General features: G+C 41.5%; 1 protein-coding gene, 1 non-coding gene and 1 pseudogene across 2 annotated transcripts; 1 reads left to right on the top strand and 2 right to left on the bottom strand.

Annotated features, from left to right (window-relative positions):
* Positions 1–8,048: 8,048 nt before the first annotated feature.
* On the bottom strand, positions 8,049–14,538 carry LOC109881796 (ran-specific GTPase-activating protein). Its single transcript, XM_020473908.2, has 6 exons — positions 13,916–14,538; positions 11,247–11,383; positions 10,581–10,738; positions 10,225–10,353; positions 10,043–10,111; positions 8,049–9,451 (listed from the first exon to the last, which is right to left on the bottom strand). The coding sequence occupies exons 1-6, from the start codon at positions 13,928–13,930 to the stop codon at positions 9,333–9,335; spliced, it is 627 nt and encodes a 208-aa protein (XP_020329497.1). The 5' UTR covers positions 13,931–14,538; the 3' UTR covers positions 8,049–9,332.
* LOC116372036 (small nucleolar RNA SNORA77) lies at positions 9,869–9,998 on the bottom strand. Its single transcript, XR_004209097.1, has one exon. It is a non-coding gene; the product is annotated as a small nucleolar RNA SNORA77 (small nucleolar RNA).
* On the top strand, positions 14,523–19,672 carry LOC109873885 (tRNA (uracil-5-)-methyltransferase homolog A-like; annotated as a pseudogene).
* The last annotated feature ends 728 nt before the right edge of the window (positions 19,673–20,400 follow it).

Below are 20,400 nucleotides of genomic sequence, written 5' to 3' on the forward strand. Positions count from 1 at the left end.
GAGAGGATATGCAGAGAAGAATGGGAGAAACACGCCAAATACAGGTGTTCCAAGCTTGTTCCATCATACCCAAGAAGACTGTCAAGAAGACTGTCTAGGCTGTCTTCACTGCCAAAGGTGCTTCAACAAAGTACTGAGTAAAGGGTCTGAATACTTATGGAAATGTAATATTTCAGTTTTTTATGTATTTTTTATAAATTAGCAAAAAATTATAAAAACCTGTTTTTGCTTTGTCGTTATGGGGTGTTGTGTGTAGATTGATGAGGGAAAAATACTTTCCCAATGCACTGTATATGTAGTCCAACACTCTATCTATTAGTTTAAATGTTATGTTAGAGTGACCCCCGACACAGACCAGTGCTAAGCACATACACAAAAGCCTGTGCTACTGAGTGTTAGTGGTGGCTGTTGTCTGTGATCAGTTCTGAATACCCAGTCAAAACAGTCCTCTCCATATTCAGTACAAATCCCACCAGGTTGGCAGTCAGCCATGCACAGCCAAAACATCTGACAGGCAATTTATAACTTTTGTGACTTAGTAGTTTTTTTGTAAAAATAGGTCTACCCATAATAAGTTATGTTAATGTCATGTATAATTGTGTTTTGTTATGATTCAAATCAAGTGTGAAAAAAGTCTTCAGCTGTGTTATAAAATAAAGAAAACTCACCATTGTTTTTAAAAATTATTATTATTTTATTTTTTATATACATACCCAACCTTTTGAAAATGTTTGCAACATCTTGCTTTTTATACAGATGCTCAAGCTTGGAATGGATGTTTGTATTTGAGTGGATTTTTGTGTTGATAATTTATAACGTAAGTGAATCATAAATAACATAAGGCAAACAGAGAAGGGGGTAAACTAGTTTGTTGTATTTTGCAGTGTAAAAAAAGTTATTGATGAAACTGTATGATGAAGCAATGAAAGTCATAGGAAGCAGATGTTGTTAAAAAAAGTGGCTACTTTCCCTGACTCTGTTAACGCTCAGAGTCATCCTGACTGTCAGTCTGTCTGTCCAGAACATCAACAGGTTTCAGACTGAAGACAAGAAATCCATCTTTCAGCAGCTGTTTGGTACAGCAAACCAATTGTATTACGTAAGGCGTATGGAAAGTCATACATAAAACTATGGGACTGTTTTTTTTTTGGTTCACTGAAGAAAATAAGGTATATTTGGTCTATAATTTTTGTTCATAAAAAAATCACTGTACACTGAACAAAAAGATAAACGTAAACATGTAAAGTGTTGGTCCAATGTTTCATGAGCTGAAATAAAAGATCTCCGAAATTTTTCATACACAAATTTGTTTACAGCCCTGTTAGCAAGCATTTCCACATTGCATAGATTTTTTTAATCCTTTAGGTTTAAAGGCAAGTGAGTTAAGAACTAATTCTTATTTACAATGACGGCCTACCCCGGACGACACTGGGCCTATTGTGCACCACTGTTACGGACTCCCAATCACAGCTGGATGTGATACAGACTGGATTTGAACCAGGGACTGTAGTGATGCCTATTGCACTGAGATGCATAGCCTTAGACCGTTGTGGCACTCGGGAGCCCAAGATAATCCATCCACCTGACAGGTTTGGCATATCAAGACGCTGATTAAACCACATGATCATTACACAGGTGCACCTTGTGATGGGGACAATAAAAGGCCATTCTAAAATGTGCAGTTTTGTCACACAACACAATGCCACAGATATCTCAAGTTTTGAGGGAGCGTGCAATCGGCATGCTGACAGCAGGAATGTCCACCAGACCTGTTGCCAGATAATTTTATGTTAATTTGTCTACCGTAAGCCACCTCCAACGTCTTTTTAAAGAATTTGGCAGTACGTCCAACCAGCCTCACAACTGGACAGGCATGAGCTACGGACAACGAACACAATTGCATTTTATCGATGGCAATTTGAATGCACAGAGACTGTGACAAGATCCTGAGGCCCATTGTTGTGCCATTCATCCGCCACCGTCACCTCATGTTTCAGCATGATAATGCACAGCGCCATGTCACAAGGATCTGTACACAATTCCTGTAAGCTGAAAATGTCCCAGTTATTCCATGGCGTGCATACTCACCAGACATGTCACCCATTGAGCATGTGTGGGATGCTCTGGATTGACGTGTACGACAACATGTTCCAATTCCCGCCAATATAGAGCAACTTCGCACAGCCATTGAAGAGGAGTGGGACAACATTCCACAGGCCACAATCAACAGTCTGATCAACTCTATGTGAAGCAGATGTTTTGCGCTGCATGAAGCAAATGGTGATCACACCAGATACTGACCGGTTTTCTGATCCATGCCCCTACCTTTTTTAAAGGTATCTGTGACCAACAGATGCATATCCGTATTCCCAGTCATGTGAAATCCGTAGATTTGGGCCTCATTTATTTATTTCAATTGACTGATTTCCTTATATGAACTGTAACTAAGGTAAATCTTTGAAATTGTTGCATGTTGCGTTGATATTTTTGTTCAGTGTAGTGTTTTGCATCTTTCTTTTCTTGTTTGTAAAAGGCTGTCTGAACATGAGGTGAAAAATGGCACCGTTCTGTGTTAATGACAGACTCCTTGAATTTTGTGACAGCCTTACTCTAAATTGGATTCAATTGTTTTGTTTCCTCATCAAACTACACACACTACGCCATAATGACATAGCATAAACTGTTTTTTAGAAAAACTGAAATATTACATTTACATAAGTATTTAGACCCTTTACTCAGTACTTTGTTGAAGCACCTTTGGCAGCGATTACAGCCTCAACTTGAGTATATCGCTACAAGCTTGGCACACCTGTATTTGGGGAGTCTGTCAGGTTGGATGGGGAGATTGCATAGCTATTTTCAGGTCTCTCCAGAGATGTTCGATTGGGTTCAAGTCCGGGCTCTGGCTGGGCCACTCAAGGACATTCAGAGACTTGTCCTGAACCCACTCCTGCATTGTCTTGGCTATGTCAGCGGCAGGGTAGCCTAGTGGTTAGAGCGTTGGACTAGTAACTGAAAGGTTGCAAGTTCAAATCCTGAGCTGACAAGGTACAAATCTGTCGTTCAGTTAACCCACATCCGTCATTGAAAATAAGAATTTGTTCTTAACTGACTTGCCTAGTTAAATAAAGGTTAAAAAAAATGAGCTTAGGTTTGTTGTCATATTGTAAGGTGAACCTTCACCCCAGTCTGAGGTCCTGAGCGCTCCGGAGCAGGTTTTCATCAAGAATCTCCCTGTACTTTGCTCCCTTCATCTTTGCGTCAAACCTGACTAGCCTCCCAGTCCCTGCTGCTGAAAAACATCCAAACAACAGGAGACTGCCACTGCCATGCTTGACCGTAGGGATGGTGCCAGGTTTCCTCCAGATGTGATGCTTGGCATTCAGGCCAAAGATTGAATGCCAATCAATCTTGGTTTCATCAGACCAGAGAATTGTCTGATTGTCTTTAGGTGCCTTTTGGTAAACTCCAAGCGGGCTGTCATGTGCCTTTTACAGAGGAGTGGCTTGCCGCTCTACCATAAAGGCCTGATTGGTGGAGTCCTGAAGAGATTGTTGTCCTTCTGGAAGGTTGTCCCATCTCCACAGAGAAACTGTAGAGCTCTGTCAGAGTGATCATCGGATTCTTAGTCACCTCCCTGACCAAGGTCCTTCTCCCCCGATTGCTCAGTTTGGCCGGGCAGCCAGCTCTAGGAAGAGTCTTGGTGGTTCCAAACTTTTTCCATTTAAGAATGATGGAGGCCCCTGTGTTCTTGGGGACCTTCAATGCTTTTTGGTACCCTTCCCTTGATCTGTGCCTCGACACAATCCTGTCTCATACATCTATGGACAATTCCTTCGGCCTCGTGGCTTGGTTTTTGCTATGGCATGCATTGTCAACTGTGGGACATTATATAAACAGCTGTGAACTCCAATGAAGTTGTAGAAACACCTCAAGGATGACTAATGGAAACAGGATGCACCTGAGCTCAATTTTGAGTCTCATAGCGAAGGGTCTGAAAACTTGTCTAAATAAGCTATTTCTGTTTTTAATTTTTAATACATTTGTAAAAATGCCTAAAAACCTGTTTCTGTTTTGTCATTATGGGGTATTGTGTGTAGATTGCTGTGGATTTGTTATTTATGTAATCAATTTTAGAAGAAGGCTGTCACGTAACATAATTTTGAAAAAGTCAAGGTGTCTGAATACTTTCTGAAGGCACTGTACATGGATGAAAAGTATTCTATTTGCTTGCAGCTACACAACTAATCAATTATATTGCCATTAAGGCCTTTCAAGAGGACAATGATGTTTACTGCACAAATACATCTGATGGAATTGATTGAGATTGAATAGAACAGAGAGCCAGATTGCAGGTTGCCATTAAAAAGTCCAAACATGCTTGTGACTGAATGGTTCCACTTATGGATGGTAGAGTCCTTTTTAATAACATATTTTTAAAGCCAAACTAATTGTACCTATTTATTGAGATACTCACTTGGTATTTAAAGTACCACAATTATACATATACTGTAGTAAATGTATGTATATATTGTACACACAGTGCTGTTTCTAGGCACAATCCACATAAGCAGCAGCTTAAAAAGAGGGGGCCACTAAAATGTTTTACTCGTGATGTGGGTGGGCCCCCCAACCAAATCTCGCTTAGGGCCCCCAAATGCTAGATTTTTGCTACATTTGAATATATCAGAGACAGAGTACACAGGCAGATGTGACCCTCGCATTTTTTATATTATTTTTATTTCACCTTTATTTAAGCAGGTAGGCAAGTTGAGAACAAGTTCTCATTTACAACTGCGACCTGGCCAAGATAGAGCAAAGCAGTGCGACACAAACAACTGAGTGACACATGGGATAAACAAATGTACAGTCAATAACACAACAGAAAAACACAATAGAAACGTCTATATACAGTGTGTGCAAGAAGTCTTATTTTTGTTGTTGCATTGAAGACAGTATAGAAGAGAATACCCTGTGCCAGGTAATGTTATTTTAGGCTCGTTTGTGACACATGCCATTCCAATTCTCCATCTAATCATATTATCAGAGCAATTGCAGGCTATAAGCTTAAAATATGAGGTTACACATTAATAACAACTGGTCTGACCCCTTAGCATATCCTGATTGTATTATATTAAATGTGGCAAAGGCAGCTAGTTAGGTTACTATGCCATACATATTTTAAGTTTAATGTACATATTGGGTCACTTGTCTCATAATAGTTTCAATTTAATCTTGAGATGATCACTTGTTTTATGGGAATAAAAATATTTAACTCAAATTCACCTGTGGTTCTTGCAGGTGACCCAACATTGTTTATACATACTTGAATCCTCCCCGTCAAGCACACACTTATGACGAAAGTGATTATTAGTCTTCCTTTAGATGACTGACATTTATTTATTTTTTGCTGTGTTTTGTCTGACGAACATTACACCAAGTCACCTCACCTGAATAATATGGACTAGTGCAGAATACCTGTTGCTGTTTGTCTTGCTTATCATAATCAGATGTATTTTTTAACATTTTTAAAATTTGTCATATGAATAGAAAAATGAAAGATGTACGGTGCGTTCGGAAAGTATTCAGACCCCTTGATTTTTCCACATTTTGTTACGTTACAGCCTTATTCTTAAATGGATGAAACCGTTTGTTTCCCTCATCAATCTACACACAATACCCCATAATTACGAAGCAAAGACAGATTTTTAGAAATGTTTGCAAATGTATAAAAAATAAACAACTTAAATATCACATTTACATAATTATTCAGACCCTTTACTCAGTACTTTGTTGAAGCACCTTTGGCAATGATTACAGCCTCAAGTCTTCTTGGGTATGACGCTACCAGCTTGCAACACCTGTATTTGGGGAGTTTCTCCCATTCTTCCCTGCAGATCCTCTCAAGCTCGGTCAGGTTGGATGGGGAGCGTCTCTGCACAGCTATTTTCAGGTCTCTCCAGAGACGTTCGATCCGGTTCAAGTCTGGGTTCTGGCTGGGTCACCCAATCAATTGAATTTACCACAGGTTGACTCCAATCAAGTTGTAGAAACATCTCAAGGATGATTCATGTAAGCATGATTCACCCAAGCTAAATTTTGAGTCTCATAGGAAAGGATCTGAATAATAAATAAGGTATTTCTGTTTTTTATTTTTAATACATTTGCAAACATTTCTGAAAATCTGCTTTTGCTTCGTCATTATGGGGTATCGTAGATTGATGAGGATTTTTATTGAATCAATTTTAGGAGAAGTCTAACGTAGCAAAATGTGGAAAAGGTAAAGGGGACATGCTAAAATGAAGGAAACACCAACATAAAGTGTCTTAATAGGGCATTGAGCCACCACGAACTAGAACAGCTTCAATGCACCTTGGCATAGATTCTACAAGTGAATGGAACTATTGTTGACGGTGGTGGAAAATGCTGTCTCAACCGTCGCTCCAGAATCTCCCATAAGGGTTCAATTGGGTTGAGATCTCGTGACTGAGACAGCAATGACATATAGTTTACATTCTTTTCATGCTCATCAAACCATTCTGTGACCACTCATGTCCTGTGGATGGGGGAGCATTGTCATCCTATCGGGGCATAGCCATGGTAGCCAAAGTAATGGCCTGCCTAGCATTTTTTTTGTACCCTAGGCATGATGGGATGTTAATTGCTTCATTAACTCAAAACCACACCTGTGTGGAAGCACCTGCTTTCTTACTTTGTATCCCTAAATTACTCGTTTCCATTACTTTAGCAGTTACCTGTAAATGCTTAATAGTTGTTTTTGTTAAAAGGAAATATTTGCCACTTGACAGAATTAGAATAAAGAAAATGTTGTCAAGCCTAAGGTTGAACTATACTGAAAAATGATATGTAAAGTGTTGGTCCCATGTTTCATGAGCCAAAATAAATTAGCCCAAATCAAATTTTATTTGTCACATACACATGGTTAGCAGATGTTAAAGCGAGTGTAGCGAAATGCTTGTGCTTCTAGTTCCGAAATGTTCCATATGCACAAAAAGCTTATTTCTCTCAAATGTGTTTATATCCTTGTTAGTGAGTTTCTGCTTTGCGAAGATAATTCATCCACTTGACAGGTGTGGCATATCAAGAAGCTGATTAAACAGCATGATCATTACACAGGTACACCTTGTGATGGGGACAATAAAAGGCCACTCTAAAATGTGCAGTTTTATCACAACACAATACCACAGATGTCTCAAGTTGAGGGAGCATGCAATTGGCATGCTGATTGCAGGAATGTCCATCAAAGGTGTTGCCAGATAATTTAATGTTAATTTCTCTACCATAAGCCACCTCTGTCGTTTCAGAGAATTTGGCAGTACGTCCAACCGGCCTCACAACAGCAGACCACATGTAACCACGCCAGCCCAGGTCCTCCACATCCGGCTTCTTCACCTGCGGGATGGTCTGAGACCAGCCATCAAGACAGCTGATGAAACTGGATTATTTCTGCCTGAAATAAAGCCCTATTGAGGGGGGGGGGGGGGGGGGGGAACTCATTCTGATTGGATGGGTGGGCCCAGGCCCACACCCCAGCCATGTGAAATCCAGATTAGGGGCTAGTTCATTTATATCAATTGACGGATTTGCATATATGAACAGTAACTCGGCAAAATTATTTAAAATGTTGCATTTATATATTTGTTCTGTATATTGGTGTTGATTCGTTTCAGGGACACATGTTGATCAAAATGGACATATTTGTTCAATGACATTTCAGTTATTTGTATCATCAATAATATGCCTTCTCTACAACAGCACCATCAGTTGGAATATATTATAATGCATTTCACTAGTCACAACAGTACTGATACAGTACGGAACTTGAAAGGTTGGTGAACAAGCATTGATTATCAAACAAATGTAACCAACTGATGAACATTTTAATATAGTTCTCAATGTATCAACATTTCAGCCCTCACCATCTTGCAAGGCAGCCTGAGATAGCCTTGACTTTCCATACCAGACTGGCTCTACTGCTCTTCCCACTTAGCAATTCCTCACCCTATGCAACATAGACAGACAAAAAGGGTCGTTGAGAGCTTTTATTGGAAGGTGGAGGAAACATCTCAAACCATTTGAGTGCAAATGAAAAGCAACATTCCATCCTGTACATGTATTTACAGATGCACTGGTGAGTCGATGCACCTAAGGGGCAGGGTCAACTCAGTGGGTACAGGTTAGGATGGTGAGCACACCTGATACCGCATCATTACACTCTTGCACTATACATTTTCTACATGCTTTAGTTTCAGTTTGAAGGAATGTATTATGCCCTAAAACAGACTTGAGCCACCGGGAAGAGTACCCAAGCCAGGAAGTACTGTAGCCTATACCAAAGTCTGATGAACCATCGTCTTACATTTTGATTTGGTGTGATCGGTCTTCAACAAAATAAAATGAAACACCTTTGTGATTTGATGAATTATGTGCATCAAATCATGTGCAGCAGAACATCTTAGATACGAGTCACTGATAACTGGTCCAAGGACTACAGTACCCAAAATGCACCCTATGTTAAACACGTTATGGCTACGTCTCAATGGTCCAAAGTGTCTTTCTCCATTAATTTCCTCTCCTTCATCTGAACCTCACAGCAGATAGGTGAAAGCAAACTCCTGCCTGGTAAGCATCCACCACATTTCTCTGCCTTTATGTACATAACTACCTCAAATATATCATGCCCTTGCAAATTGATCTGGGACTCCCTGTATAGAGCTTCATTCTTGTGTATTTTATTCCTCTCGGGTTGCTATTTTTCTCTCTGCATCGTTGCAAAGGGCAGTAAGCATTCCGCTGTAAAGAGTACACATGTATTAAATGTGACAAATATTAGGAGTTTCACCTCATCTCTATTCAGATCAGTATAGACAAAGGAGAGGAAGCCTCCATATTGAGATGCATACCAAGACATTACAGCTCCTCTCTGCCCATTTCCATTTTAGGTGTGGCACTTACAAGCAGTCCTATTCCCTATAAAACTAACTTTGCTTCATTCAGAAAAAAATGAAAACTTCCCCAATGTGGGAATTACCAATATCACAAGCCTCATTTCACAGTATGTCAAGTTGACACAGATGAGCAGTACAGACAACTTGTTTTCCATGATGGAAACAAGAGGGCGGGTGGGGAGGGGCACAATTGAATGAATGGATACTTTTTGTGTGGCACCAAGGTCTTGCGATCTCTCGAGGCAAACAAATCGTAAAAAAAACTAAATCAATATGCAAGAGTCCAAATTCAGTTTCTTTAGAGTCTATTGTAGAAAAAGAGGGAAATGACAAGTTGAAGATCAGTAAAGCAAGTTCTTGGATTCATTTCTTCTCTTCTGCCTTTTCCTCTTTCTTTTCCTCAGGTGTCTTGGTCTTGTCGTCCTTTACAGATAGTGCCTCCAGTTTCTCTGCCACTTTGTTTGCACAGTCAACGTTTCCTCCTGCAGAGAAGTACAGAAAGATGAGACATGAACTCTTAGTCAGTGTGGTGTCACGGTGGCCAAGATGAGGCTCCACACCAAACGTATTTAGAAAGCCCTTCTTTACATCAGCAGATGTCACAAAGTGCTTATTCAGAAACCCAGCCTAAAACACCAAAGAGCAAGCAATGCAGATGTAGAAGCAGGGTGGCTACACATCAACAGTGCACAGTAACAGTCCTCTTCATTTAAGAGCATGTTTTAGGGCATTGGGGATGTCTGTCATTTCAATGACTAAGAATATTCCAGTTTGAGTTTTTCCCAAGACTTCTCGTTCCACCGATACATTACGCAAGGTTAATCTACTGAGTAGTGATTAACATGTGACCTGCTCAACAATGGTTGTTCTTTGTAATTAATATTACAGAGAAAACAATTCTAAGTGTGCCAGAACATACCAACATTAGCCTAACAGTAGGCCAGCGAGTTGTTACATTCTGTGTGTTAATTTAGCAGACATAAAAAGTTCTGGGCTGGAGTGAGCAGCAGAGAACAGAGTATTGTCTGCATACTGACTGAAAGAATGTGGGAGAAAAAAAAAAGTACACCAACCTGATCCATCTTGAGATTTTCTGACCTCCTCCTTGCATTCATCGAACTTCACCTTAAATTTCTGAGCGTCTGAAAAGGACAGAAGTTATTTGAAACTCCAGCCACACTTTTTGCATGAGAAAGCTGACTGAATTGTTAAAAGCTAAACGCAGTGACTAAAATAGACGTGTTGTCACGCTCACTTTCTGCATTGAGGAAACGTATTGCCAGGAGTTCAGGTTTGGGATGCTCATCAGCGAAGTCGGCGAGTGTGTTCCATACCCAGGCCCTGTCGCTGCCAGCGTTGGGCTTCAGCTCCATCACAGGAAAAACTGAAAGAGCAGAAAATGAAAAGGAATTAGGCCTCTGACTCAGAGTCAATGACTCATAGACAATGACTTGTTTTTGTTATACCTCACCATCATCTCATACTTAGAATGGTAATTCGGTGGGTGGACAGGCAACATGCATGGGTTAACGAAAAGGTTTCAGTCCACACACACGCTAGACAGCAGTGATAAACACTACTGGTTGAGACAGGGAGTCTTCCGTGACTCACTGTTGTGATTGGCGCAGATCTTCAAGGTCCGGTCTCTCCTCATCAATAGGCGGATGGTGCCCTTCTCTTTGTGTTTCAGGAGCTTGACGTCGCCTGTGCCGCGCTCCTTCCACTCTGGTGGGTCGTTCTCAGACGCAAAACGGTAGAGCTTCGCACGCCTGAGCGGAGAGACAATATGGGTAGAATGATGAAGCTGTGCATGGAATCAGTGACAATACCTGGGTGACAGAGGCAGGGCTCTATGCCAACCTTTAAAAAAAAAATTCAACAAGGAGCATGTGTGCTTAAGTAAAAAAATATAGGCAAACAAAGAAATTTAGGAGCAACACGAAAAACATTTGAGGTAATAATTTTTCCTAGGTGCATTGGGGATCCTGATATTAAAATTCCAGGTCACACAGCAAACTATTTAGGAGCTTAGGAGAGTAAAATGTTCCACACTGTAGAGCCCTGAGAGGGCTGGATGGTTTCATAACACTTGAGGTGAATCCTCACTTCCAATTTAGTAAAACAAATTACTTAAGTCTCCCATTGACAGTGCATGCCGAAGTGCAAATTCAACAAATTTAGAAGGTAAGTTCGATATAAGGATTCAGCCCTAAATGAATTACAAATTAAGTATTGTACAATGATTTAGGCTATTCAAGGTTATCATCATCAGCTTACATTTTGAACAGTTCCTCCTCGTCCTCCTCTAGCGTCTTCACATCCTGCTCTGGAAGAGACACGATGGGCTCATAATGGGGATCGTGGTTTGATTCTTCTGCATTGTCTGTTGAAGTCTCCTGCTCTTCTGGTGTTTCCTATGAAACAAGATTTACACACACGTTAACCCACGAAGGTAGATGTCTGCGGCCTCCCTGAAATCTAATTAGCATATATATATTTTTTAAGGCTAGAGATAAGATATATTTTTTTGCATTGGATGCATCTCAATCCACCGCAACCGCCTATGTAACCCTTCCATATCAGTGGTGAAAGGTGACAGAGCGGTGTTTGTCAGACCATGAGACATCCCGAAAAATCTGTCTACTCACAAAATTGTCTGTAGCGTCCGACCAATTTAGCCTACAAACTGTTATGACACCTTTACGGAAAGATGACTCACGATGACGTTCTCCGTTTTGCTCTACGACCTTGGGACTGAAGTCGGTACAGCCAATCTGACAACTTCTGTCCGTGGCGTCCGAAAACAGTTTGGGCTACACACTAACATGACCCCTCTGTGTAAAGGTGAGACTCTCACGAACAGGTCTGTTGTTAAGCTCTAGGATGCCCACAGGCCTGACAAGGTCCCCCGGTACCAGTTGAAAAAATGTATTTAAGTACATTTTTTACTGAACCTTTATTTTACTAGGCAGGTCAGTTAAGAACACATTCTTATTTACAATGACTGCCTACTCCGGCCAAACCCTAACCCAGATGACGCTGGGCCAATTGTGTGCCGCCCTATGGGACTCCCAATCACGACTGGTTGTGATACAGCCTGGAATTGAACCAAGGTCTGTAGTGACACCTTCAGCACTGAGATAGAATGCCTTAGACCGCTGCACCACTTGGGAACCCTATTGAGTAACAAATTAAACACATGTAAAAAACAATATTCTTGTACTGTAGCGCTCAGATATAGGATAGTCACTTTCAGAACAAACTTCTTTTAGACCATTTTTTGGGGGAGTATCTGTTATTTGATGGGATAATAGCAGTCCAAAAATAAATAAATCAGGTATTGTTGTAAAAAAAAACACGATAATCCTTCTAAAAAGAAATTCCATATAGTTTAGTACAACCCCCCTCCAGCTTAGACTCTTAGTTTCACCTGGATTGTCCTCTCGTTTCAAGTTAGTGAAATGTACTTTACTAGTCAATGTATTAGACTGTAAAAACAGTAGGCTCCACCAACTAACTGCAGAGGGAGGTGAATAGAGGGATTTGAGAGATCAGGCTTCGAGGTTATCTTTTGTGTGCAATTTGCTGTGGCAACTGAACTTAGTGGTGCTGGTGCTGAGCCAAGCATCTTTGCTGCTGGATGGCTTTCTAAAAGGCCTTGCAAATCCATATGATCTCACACTTACTACAGAACATGATAATATGGCCTAACATTACATAAAAACGCTCAAGGGAGAGGAAGAGAAAAGCGAAGCAAGTGGACAATAAATTTAAAAAAAATAACTTATGTTAGCTAGACAACTAAGCCCAATTTAAACAAACAACTGACGTTAGTTCTGTTTGTACATGAGTTAGCCAAATTTGCAGTCAGCTACCAAAAAACTACCGTGACACAAATATCAGCAAGCCATCTTGCTAGATACTACTTTAAGATTAATTGATTAACGTTAACTGCCTGAACAAAATGTATGAAAGGGGCGCGAGGCTCCATGCGTTCCGAGTAACGTAACTGTATGGCTAGCAACATGTCTCCGTACAAGACTAGCAAGTAATTTCAATCGTTGTCTTGTTACGTTAGCTAATGAAGTTATCGGCTTGATTATATAACAGTGCCGTAACTCAAACAGTATGTCAATGTTCACTTATTTTCTAGCTAGATAGATGGTAAACACGCACTGAGAAAGTTGACATTCCTTTCGGCCTGGTGTTAGCAAGCCAGCCAGCTAACGTTAGCTAGGCCATTCGGAAAAGTACCAAGCTAGCAAGTTAGTTAACTAGAGATGGAAAATAGGTTTAACCATCGTGTCAATGACATATAGCTAGTTAAATGCAATTATCCACTCTTAAATAAAAATGCAAACAAACATTGTAAGCTTAGGACACTTCCACAATATTGCCATTTAAAAAGATGCTAACGTTAACTAGCTAGTTAACTGGCTTTTGTTAGCCAGCTGGCTAACAATTACTGTCAGGATAACATACAACTAGGTTCAAAGCCAAATATTGTACATGGATGTATACCCAAATACATATTAGGTTTAAATGATCATTTTGAAAGTAGTTGTTGCACGATTATACCACAGACATAATCAAATATTTAGATAATTGTTCTGTTAGCTAGCTAACTGGATGGCTAGTTAGCCAGCCATTTAGCTTTGGAGCAGATATAAAGGGCGGCAAAAGTATCGAGTTACCCACTTTTCTGACATATACAACAAAGGTATAACTGATTGGCCATTGCCAGTAAGTCATTGTTTTGAGACCAATTTACACTTTAGACCTTCAATACTGATGCTTAACGAGGTTGTTAAAAATCAGCATCCCTAGCCGGCACAACCCTAGCAAGATAAACTTTGAGAATGCCAATCAAAACATCCCAATTGAAATTAAATGTACATTTAAATAAATGGACGGCACACAAATAGGTTTAAAACTCACAAACGTACCTTCGGATCTGCCATGTTAATGTAGATGTTTGTAGATTACGGAATTTAGTTTGATTGATTCAAAACCAAACTCTCCGTTCGCCTTGAGTTCCTCTCTCTTCGTGCTATAGATTTCGCGCGTCGAAATGTCCCATTCGCGTTTCCTCCATCCCAGCATCCCCCCCTTTCGACACTATTTTAAAGGGCTCTAAAGCGTATAAAATGCTCTACAAATGTCATAATGGTATGTGTGATATTATTTTACGAAACATGAATACACTCGGTGTATTATTGTTTTCTTTATTAAAAATGGTAATATACTTGCATTGCAATGCACTCGAGTACTGCAGACATTTCATTCTGTGTTGTAAAATGGTAACTGTGAAATGTTGCTACATATCTCAAAAGTGGCATGTGTGGTTAAAACATTGGATAGATAGGTAACTAGCTAGAAACAATTTCAGTGTCAACAAAAATAACAACCTGACAGTGGCTAACGCCAACAACAACCCATTCACTTTTTTTTGTAGATCTAGCAGCTTCCTCACTTCCTGTGTCAGAAAAAAATATAATATTTTTATAGAGTTATTACACAAGTAACAGGAATCATGGAGAATATGCATCTTCTATATTTTCAGTTGAAGAATCCAGTGATGAAATTGTTTCTAGCTTCGTGTCGAAGTTCATATTAGCACGTGTCCCACAATATGGCAGCCCGTTGTTTATTCTAGTCATCATTGAATTCCCCATAAAACAAATGTTCTTCATCAGAGAAAAAGTGAAGGTAACTTGGTTGTTTGCTTTTATGTATAGTAATGTCCTAGGTAAAAAAAAAAATCTGTGCTATATTAAGTTCCTGCTTTTAAAAATGTGCTTCGCTAAATCTTCTTTACAGCCACTTTGCTACACTAACTGTAACAACTCTGTAAGGTCTGTGAGAGCTTCACGTTTCTTTGATGCATACCTAAAGCAGAAATAATGTATGTGTAAAATGTGTATTTTGACATGAAATGCAGACTGATAGTCCAGATGAACTACCCCCACTAACAAGAACAGGACAGATGTTGGTGACTTCCCAGTGAATGTTTCTCCATTACTGAAAGAGAATGCATCTGACCCCAAAGAACATTTAATATAGGGGGGGACAAAAGAGCCAGTAGATGTGACGGACGGGGTGAAAACAGATGAACCCAAAGCTGAAGGAGGAGGAGAAAGCAGCCTCTTTTCCGACCCTAATAATTTGTACAGCTACGTCCAAGTGGACATCTTCACCTCTGAGATTTTCAAAGAATGAGGAGGAGAGGGACAAGGCCATGAAGATGGTGCATGGCATGCAGTGGAAAGGCTGGGTGCTCACTGCACCTGGCCAAACCCAAGGCTGACCCTATCCTCAAGAAGAGGGGGTGGGATGATGCCGGGCAACCCCCTCTCCAAACAGCAGGAGCCAGAGCAGGATGTGGCACCCCTCAGTGTGCAGATTGCCAACGTGGTGGTGCCACTGTGGAATATACCTTATGATGAGCAGCGGAGGAGGAAGAAACAGGAGGTGGAGGGGGTGCTGCAGAGACTGGTCAGGTACAGAGACATGTATAAACCCATGCCATGTGTGGCTTTGGTTCACTTACAAAGAATGGCCTTAAGTGGGGCATTGATAGGATTACTGCAGTCGATTGCATTATATCCTGTCTATTATTATATCCGGCCATGAAAGACACCAAAGAAATGTACTAATGAGATGACATTATAGTTGTCCTTCCTTTGGTCTAATGAACAGAATAATTGGATGTCTTTATTTGAGTATGTCTTCATTAACAATTGATAAAGAGGAAAGGTGTGTAACAAACCAAACAAAGGAAAACTGACTGTGCATCATGTTGTTTTTATGTCCTCCCCTTTTCTGTTCAGATAAATGGGCAACACCAACAAAGCGATGCTGCTCTGGCTGTTTGTTCAGAAGAAGTTGCCCTCTGGATGACATTCACCCATATCCATCTCAGGTACAATGCCTACTGTAGAATTGCTCTTGAGAAATCCTTACAGAACCTCTCTCTGAGTGCTGTTGTTTTGAAACCCCCAGGCTGTTAGGCCTATATGTGGCTGCCTGACCTGGCAACCTTGGATGAACCTTTGCAGTTGCTGAAAGAAGCTGAAATTAAATCCAGATGCACTCTGACATTTTGGTCATCCTATTGAATGAGTGAGTCTCTCAGCTACCAACAAGGGGTTTGACAACCTAGTGTCTTCACAAAATACATGCACTTACTGTACTCCCTGTTTGGGTATGCACAACGTTGACCCTAATCCTCTTTCCCCTACTCTTATCATGCAGACTGAATACAGGAACAAGTGTGAGTTCGTCATTGGTATTGGAGCGAATGGAGTAGATGATAAGACCATAGGCTTCAGACTGGGGAAGTACAAAGGGGGCTCCTGTGCCGTGGTGGGACCCTCAGACTGCATCCACGTCGCCACTAAGGCCAAGAAAGTGGTCTGCGAGTTCCAAAAATGTATTAGGTATTAAAGACATCTTACTGAGAGGGAGGCCTCATCTCTGTCCTGCACTGATCCCTCCCTGATCACAGGACTCAATGTCACATCTCAGTGAAAGATTCTGTCCACGGCATCAGATCTGCCCAATACGCTATTTGACCTACAAACTGGGGTTAGCATGGCAACCAGAAGGAATACAAAATATAGTTGCACACAGCAATACAGTAGCCGGGTGGTCTCAAATCAGTTTGTGCTGTATATAGCCAATTCTTACTTCTTTAGACCCATCATATGCTATTTGTTTATCTACACAGGACAACCCCATACTCCGTGTATAGGCCTGAGGCATATGAGGTCCGTTGGAAGTCGCAAACAGTGCAGACCACAACAAGGACCAAGCAGGCCGTGGCGGTGTTCTTTAACCCAGAGGTGCAGAAATCAGGTTTCAAAGTGGTTAATACTAAAGTAATACAGATGGTAGTGATTCTTAGATTAGAATGCATAAATGTGTACATTTATGCACCACAGCCCAAGCTTGTGTATAACTGAACAATGTGAAAAAAGTGTAGTGACTCCTTTCAAATCCTGTCAGTCATTTAACTGTTTATTAGGGATTCTCTTGCCCTTTTTCGACTCTGCAGAAATCAAATACCCTGAAGAGCCTCTGTGAAAGAGTATTTCACAGAGGATGACAAAGAGTGATGTAACCGCTCTGTACTTTGTTTCAGCGAGACAAAGGTAAGATTATCAGAAAAACTAGTTAACGGTGCAATAATGCACATGGGAATGTTGTGATTGACAGATAATGTTCGGTTCACGAAGGCAATCACCTAACCCAGAGGACATGACGTGTGAGCTGGTAGCTGGAGAGGAGTGTATTCATGAGGAGCTTCTTGGCCTGGAGTTCAGGATATCCCCTTATTACTTTTTCCAGGTGAGTATTCCATGTCATGTATCATAGCTGTAGACTCTTCATCCTTTTTACCCACCATCTTCGGTCCATTTGGCATTATTAAATTGAGCTCCAGGAAGTTGTATTTCCTCAGCCATTTTAAGAGCATCTCATCCAAGTTAGTGTCTCTGAAGTATGGCATTACAATGATTTATAGCTGTATAATATGTCACTGAGCAGGTGAACACAGGGGCAGCAGAGGTGTGTGGATACATACAGCACTGTGCTGGATGTATGCTGCAGAGCAGGAACCATTGGCATCTCCCTGGATAAGGTACTATAGAGCAGGGTTTCCCAAACTTGGTCCTGCCCCCCCCCCCCCCCCCCCCCCCCCCCCCCCCCCCCCCCCCATGGGTGCATGTTTTGGTTTTTGCCCTAACAATACACAGCTGATTTAAATAACCTACTCATTATCAAGCTTTGATTATTTTAATCAGCTGTGTAGTGCTGGGGGGGGCTGAGTTTGGGAAACCGTGCTAATGAGAGCTGCAGGGAGAATGATTTTTAAACTTTTAAATAAGGACTCATGGCATCGTACATACAGTTGAATACATTTAAATTCAGTTTTTCACAATTCCTGACATTTAATCCTAGTAAAAATTCCCTGTCTTAGGATCACCACTTTTATGTTAAGAATGTGAAAATCACATTCCCAGTGGATCAGAAGTTTACACGCACTCAATTAGTATTTGGTGGCATTGCCTTTCAATTGTTTAACTTGGGTCAAATGTTTTGGGTAGCCTTCCACAAGCTTCCCACAATAAGTTGGGGGAATTTTGGCCCATTCCTCCTGACATAGCTGGTGCAACTGAGTCAGGTTTGTAGGCCTTGCTTGCACACGCCTTTTCAGTTCTGCCCACAAATTTTCTATAGGATTGAGGTCAGTCTCGCCTGCAGTCCCTCCTACCCCCACAACATGATGCTGCCCCCCCCCGCCCCCCCCACGCGCTTCACAGTTGGGATGGTGTTCTTTAAGCCTCCCCCTTTTTCCTCCAAACATAACAATGGTCATTATGGCCAAACACTTCTATTCTTGTTTCATCAGACTAGAGGACATTTCTCCAAAAGTTATTGGCTGATTTCTTCTGATTTTCCCATGATGTCAAGCAAAGAGGCACTGAGTTTGAAGGTAGGCCTTGAAATACATCTACAGGTACACCTCCAATTGACTCAAATTATGTCAATTAGCATATCAGAAGCTTCTAAAGCCATGACATAATTTGGAGGAATTTTCCAAGCTGTTAAAAGGCACAGTCAACTTAGTGTATGTAAACTTCTGACCCACTGGAATTTTGATAGTGAATTATAAGTGAAATACTCTGTCTATAAACAATTGTTGGAAAAATTACTTGTCATACACAAAGTAGCTGTCCTAACCGATTTGCCAAAACTATAGTTTGTTAACAAGAAATTTGTGGAGTGGTTGAAAAACGAGTTTTAATGACTCAAACCTGTCTATTTGAAACACAACCTTGATTACAGCGACGGTATGGATGAATCTGTCTGGTAATGTGTGACGAAGGAAAAGTCATTTACTCTGTTGACACCGTCTTTCGGTTTCCTGCAGAGGGTGAGGAAAGTGATTGGGATAGAGATGTTTCAGGAAACAGAGAAGGACGCCAAAGTCAATGGTAAGAGGCATAATCAGATTGGTCAAGCTGCACCAATGTGCCCAGAGTTATTCAGTCCTCAATAATTTTGCAGTAGCGGTATGAGAGCAAAAACCTAACTGTGACTAAAACGTTTCAGGGCTGATTAACATTGAGTTCCACTGTGGAAAGGCTGCTGAAGACATATCAAATGGTGCTCAGCACTGTCATATCCCCAAACGTCACAGCCATCGTGGACCCACCCAGAGCAGGCCTACGTATGCTCAAAAAGATACTGGAGCCTCTCTCCCACACGTTCTATCAGTTTGTAATGCACTGTATTCAATTGTGTGGAAGGAGAAACACTAATTGATCAACTACCTAATGTCTAGATCCCAAGGTCATTCTGGCAATCAGAGCATGTGAAGAGGCTGGTTTATGTGGCATGCGATGCTAAGGCTGCCATGAACAACTTTGAGTGAGGTAGAACATCCTGCACGAGCAGGCCATTCATCCAGTATGGTGTCTCCATGGGGATTGTGAAACTGATTCTAAATCCTATCTCTTCTGTGTAGTCTTTGCAGGGCTCCCTCTAACGGTGTACGTGGAGCTCCTTTCCATCCGGTCCGGGCCATGGCTGTGGACCTCTTCCCCCTTACTACACACTGAGATGCTGCCGCTCTTTTATATGGTGAACTATTACAGGGGCTCTCTCATGCCGTCCCTGGAGGGGGTGCGTCACCTGAGTGGGTTGATTCACTGTTGTGGTCATCCTGTCTGGGTTGGCGCCCCCCCCCCCCCCCCCCCCCCCTTGGGTTGTGCCGTGGCGGAGATCTTTGTGGGCTATACTCAGCCTTGTCTCAGGATGGTAGGTTGGTGGTTGAAGATATCCCTCTAGTGGTGTGGGGGCTGTGCTTTGGCAAAGTGGGTGGGGTTATATCCTTCCTGTTTGGCCCTGTCCGGGGGTGTCCTCGGATGGGGCCACAGTGTCTCCTGACCCCTCCTGTCTCAGCCTCCAGTATTTATGCTGCAGTAGTTTATGTGTCGGGGGGCTGGGGTCAGTTTGTTATATCTGGAGTACTTCTCCTGTCCTATTCGGTGTCCTGTGTGAATCTAAGTGTGCGTTCTCTAATTCTCTCCTTCTCTCTTTCTTTCTCTCTCTCGGAGGACCTGAGCCCTAGGACCATGCCCCAGGACTACCTGACATGATGACTCCTTGCTGTCCCCAGTCCACCTGGCCATGCTGCTGTTCCAGTTTCAACTGACCTGAGCCCTAGGACCATGCCCCAGGACTACCTGACATGATGACTCCTTGCTGTCCCCAGTCTACCTGGCCATGCTGCTGCTCCAGTTTCAACTTCCACCTGACTGTGCTGCTGCTCTAGTTTCAACTGTTCTGCCTTATTATTATTCGACCATGCTGGTCATTTATGAACATTGAACATCTTGACCATGTTCTGTTATAATCTCCACCC

This window comes from Oncorhynchus kisutch, linkage group LG3 (assembly GCF_002021735.2).
Source record: "Oncorhynchus kisutch isolate 150728-3 linkage group LG3, Okis_V2, whole genome shotgun sequence".
NCBI lineage: Eukaryota > Metazoa > Chordata > Actinopteri > Salmoniformes > Salmonidae > Oncorhynchus > Oncorhynchus kisutch.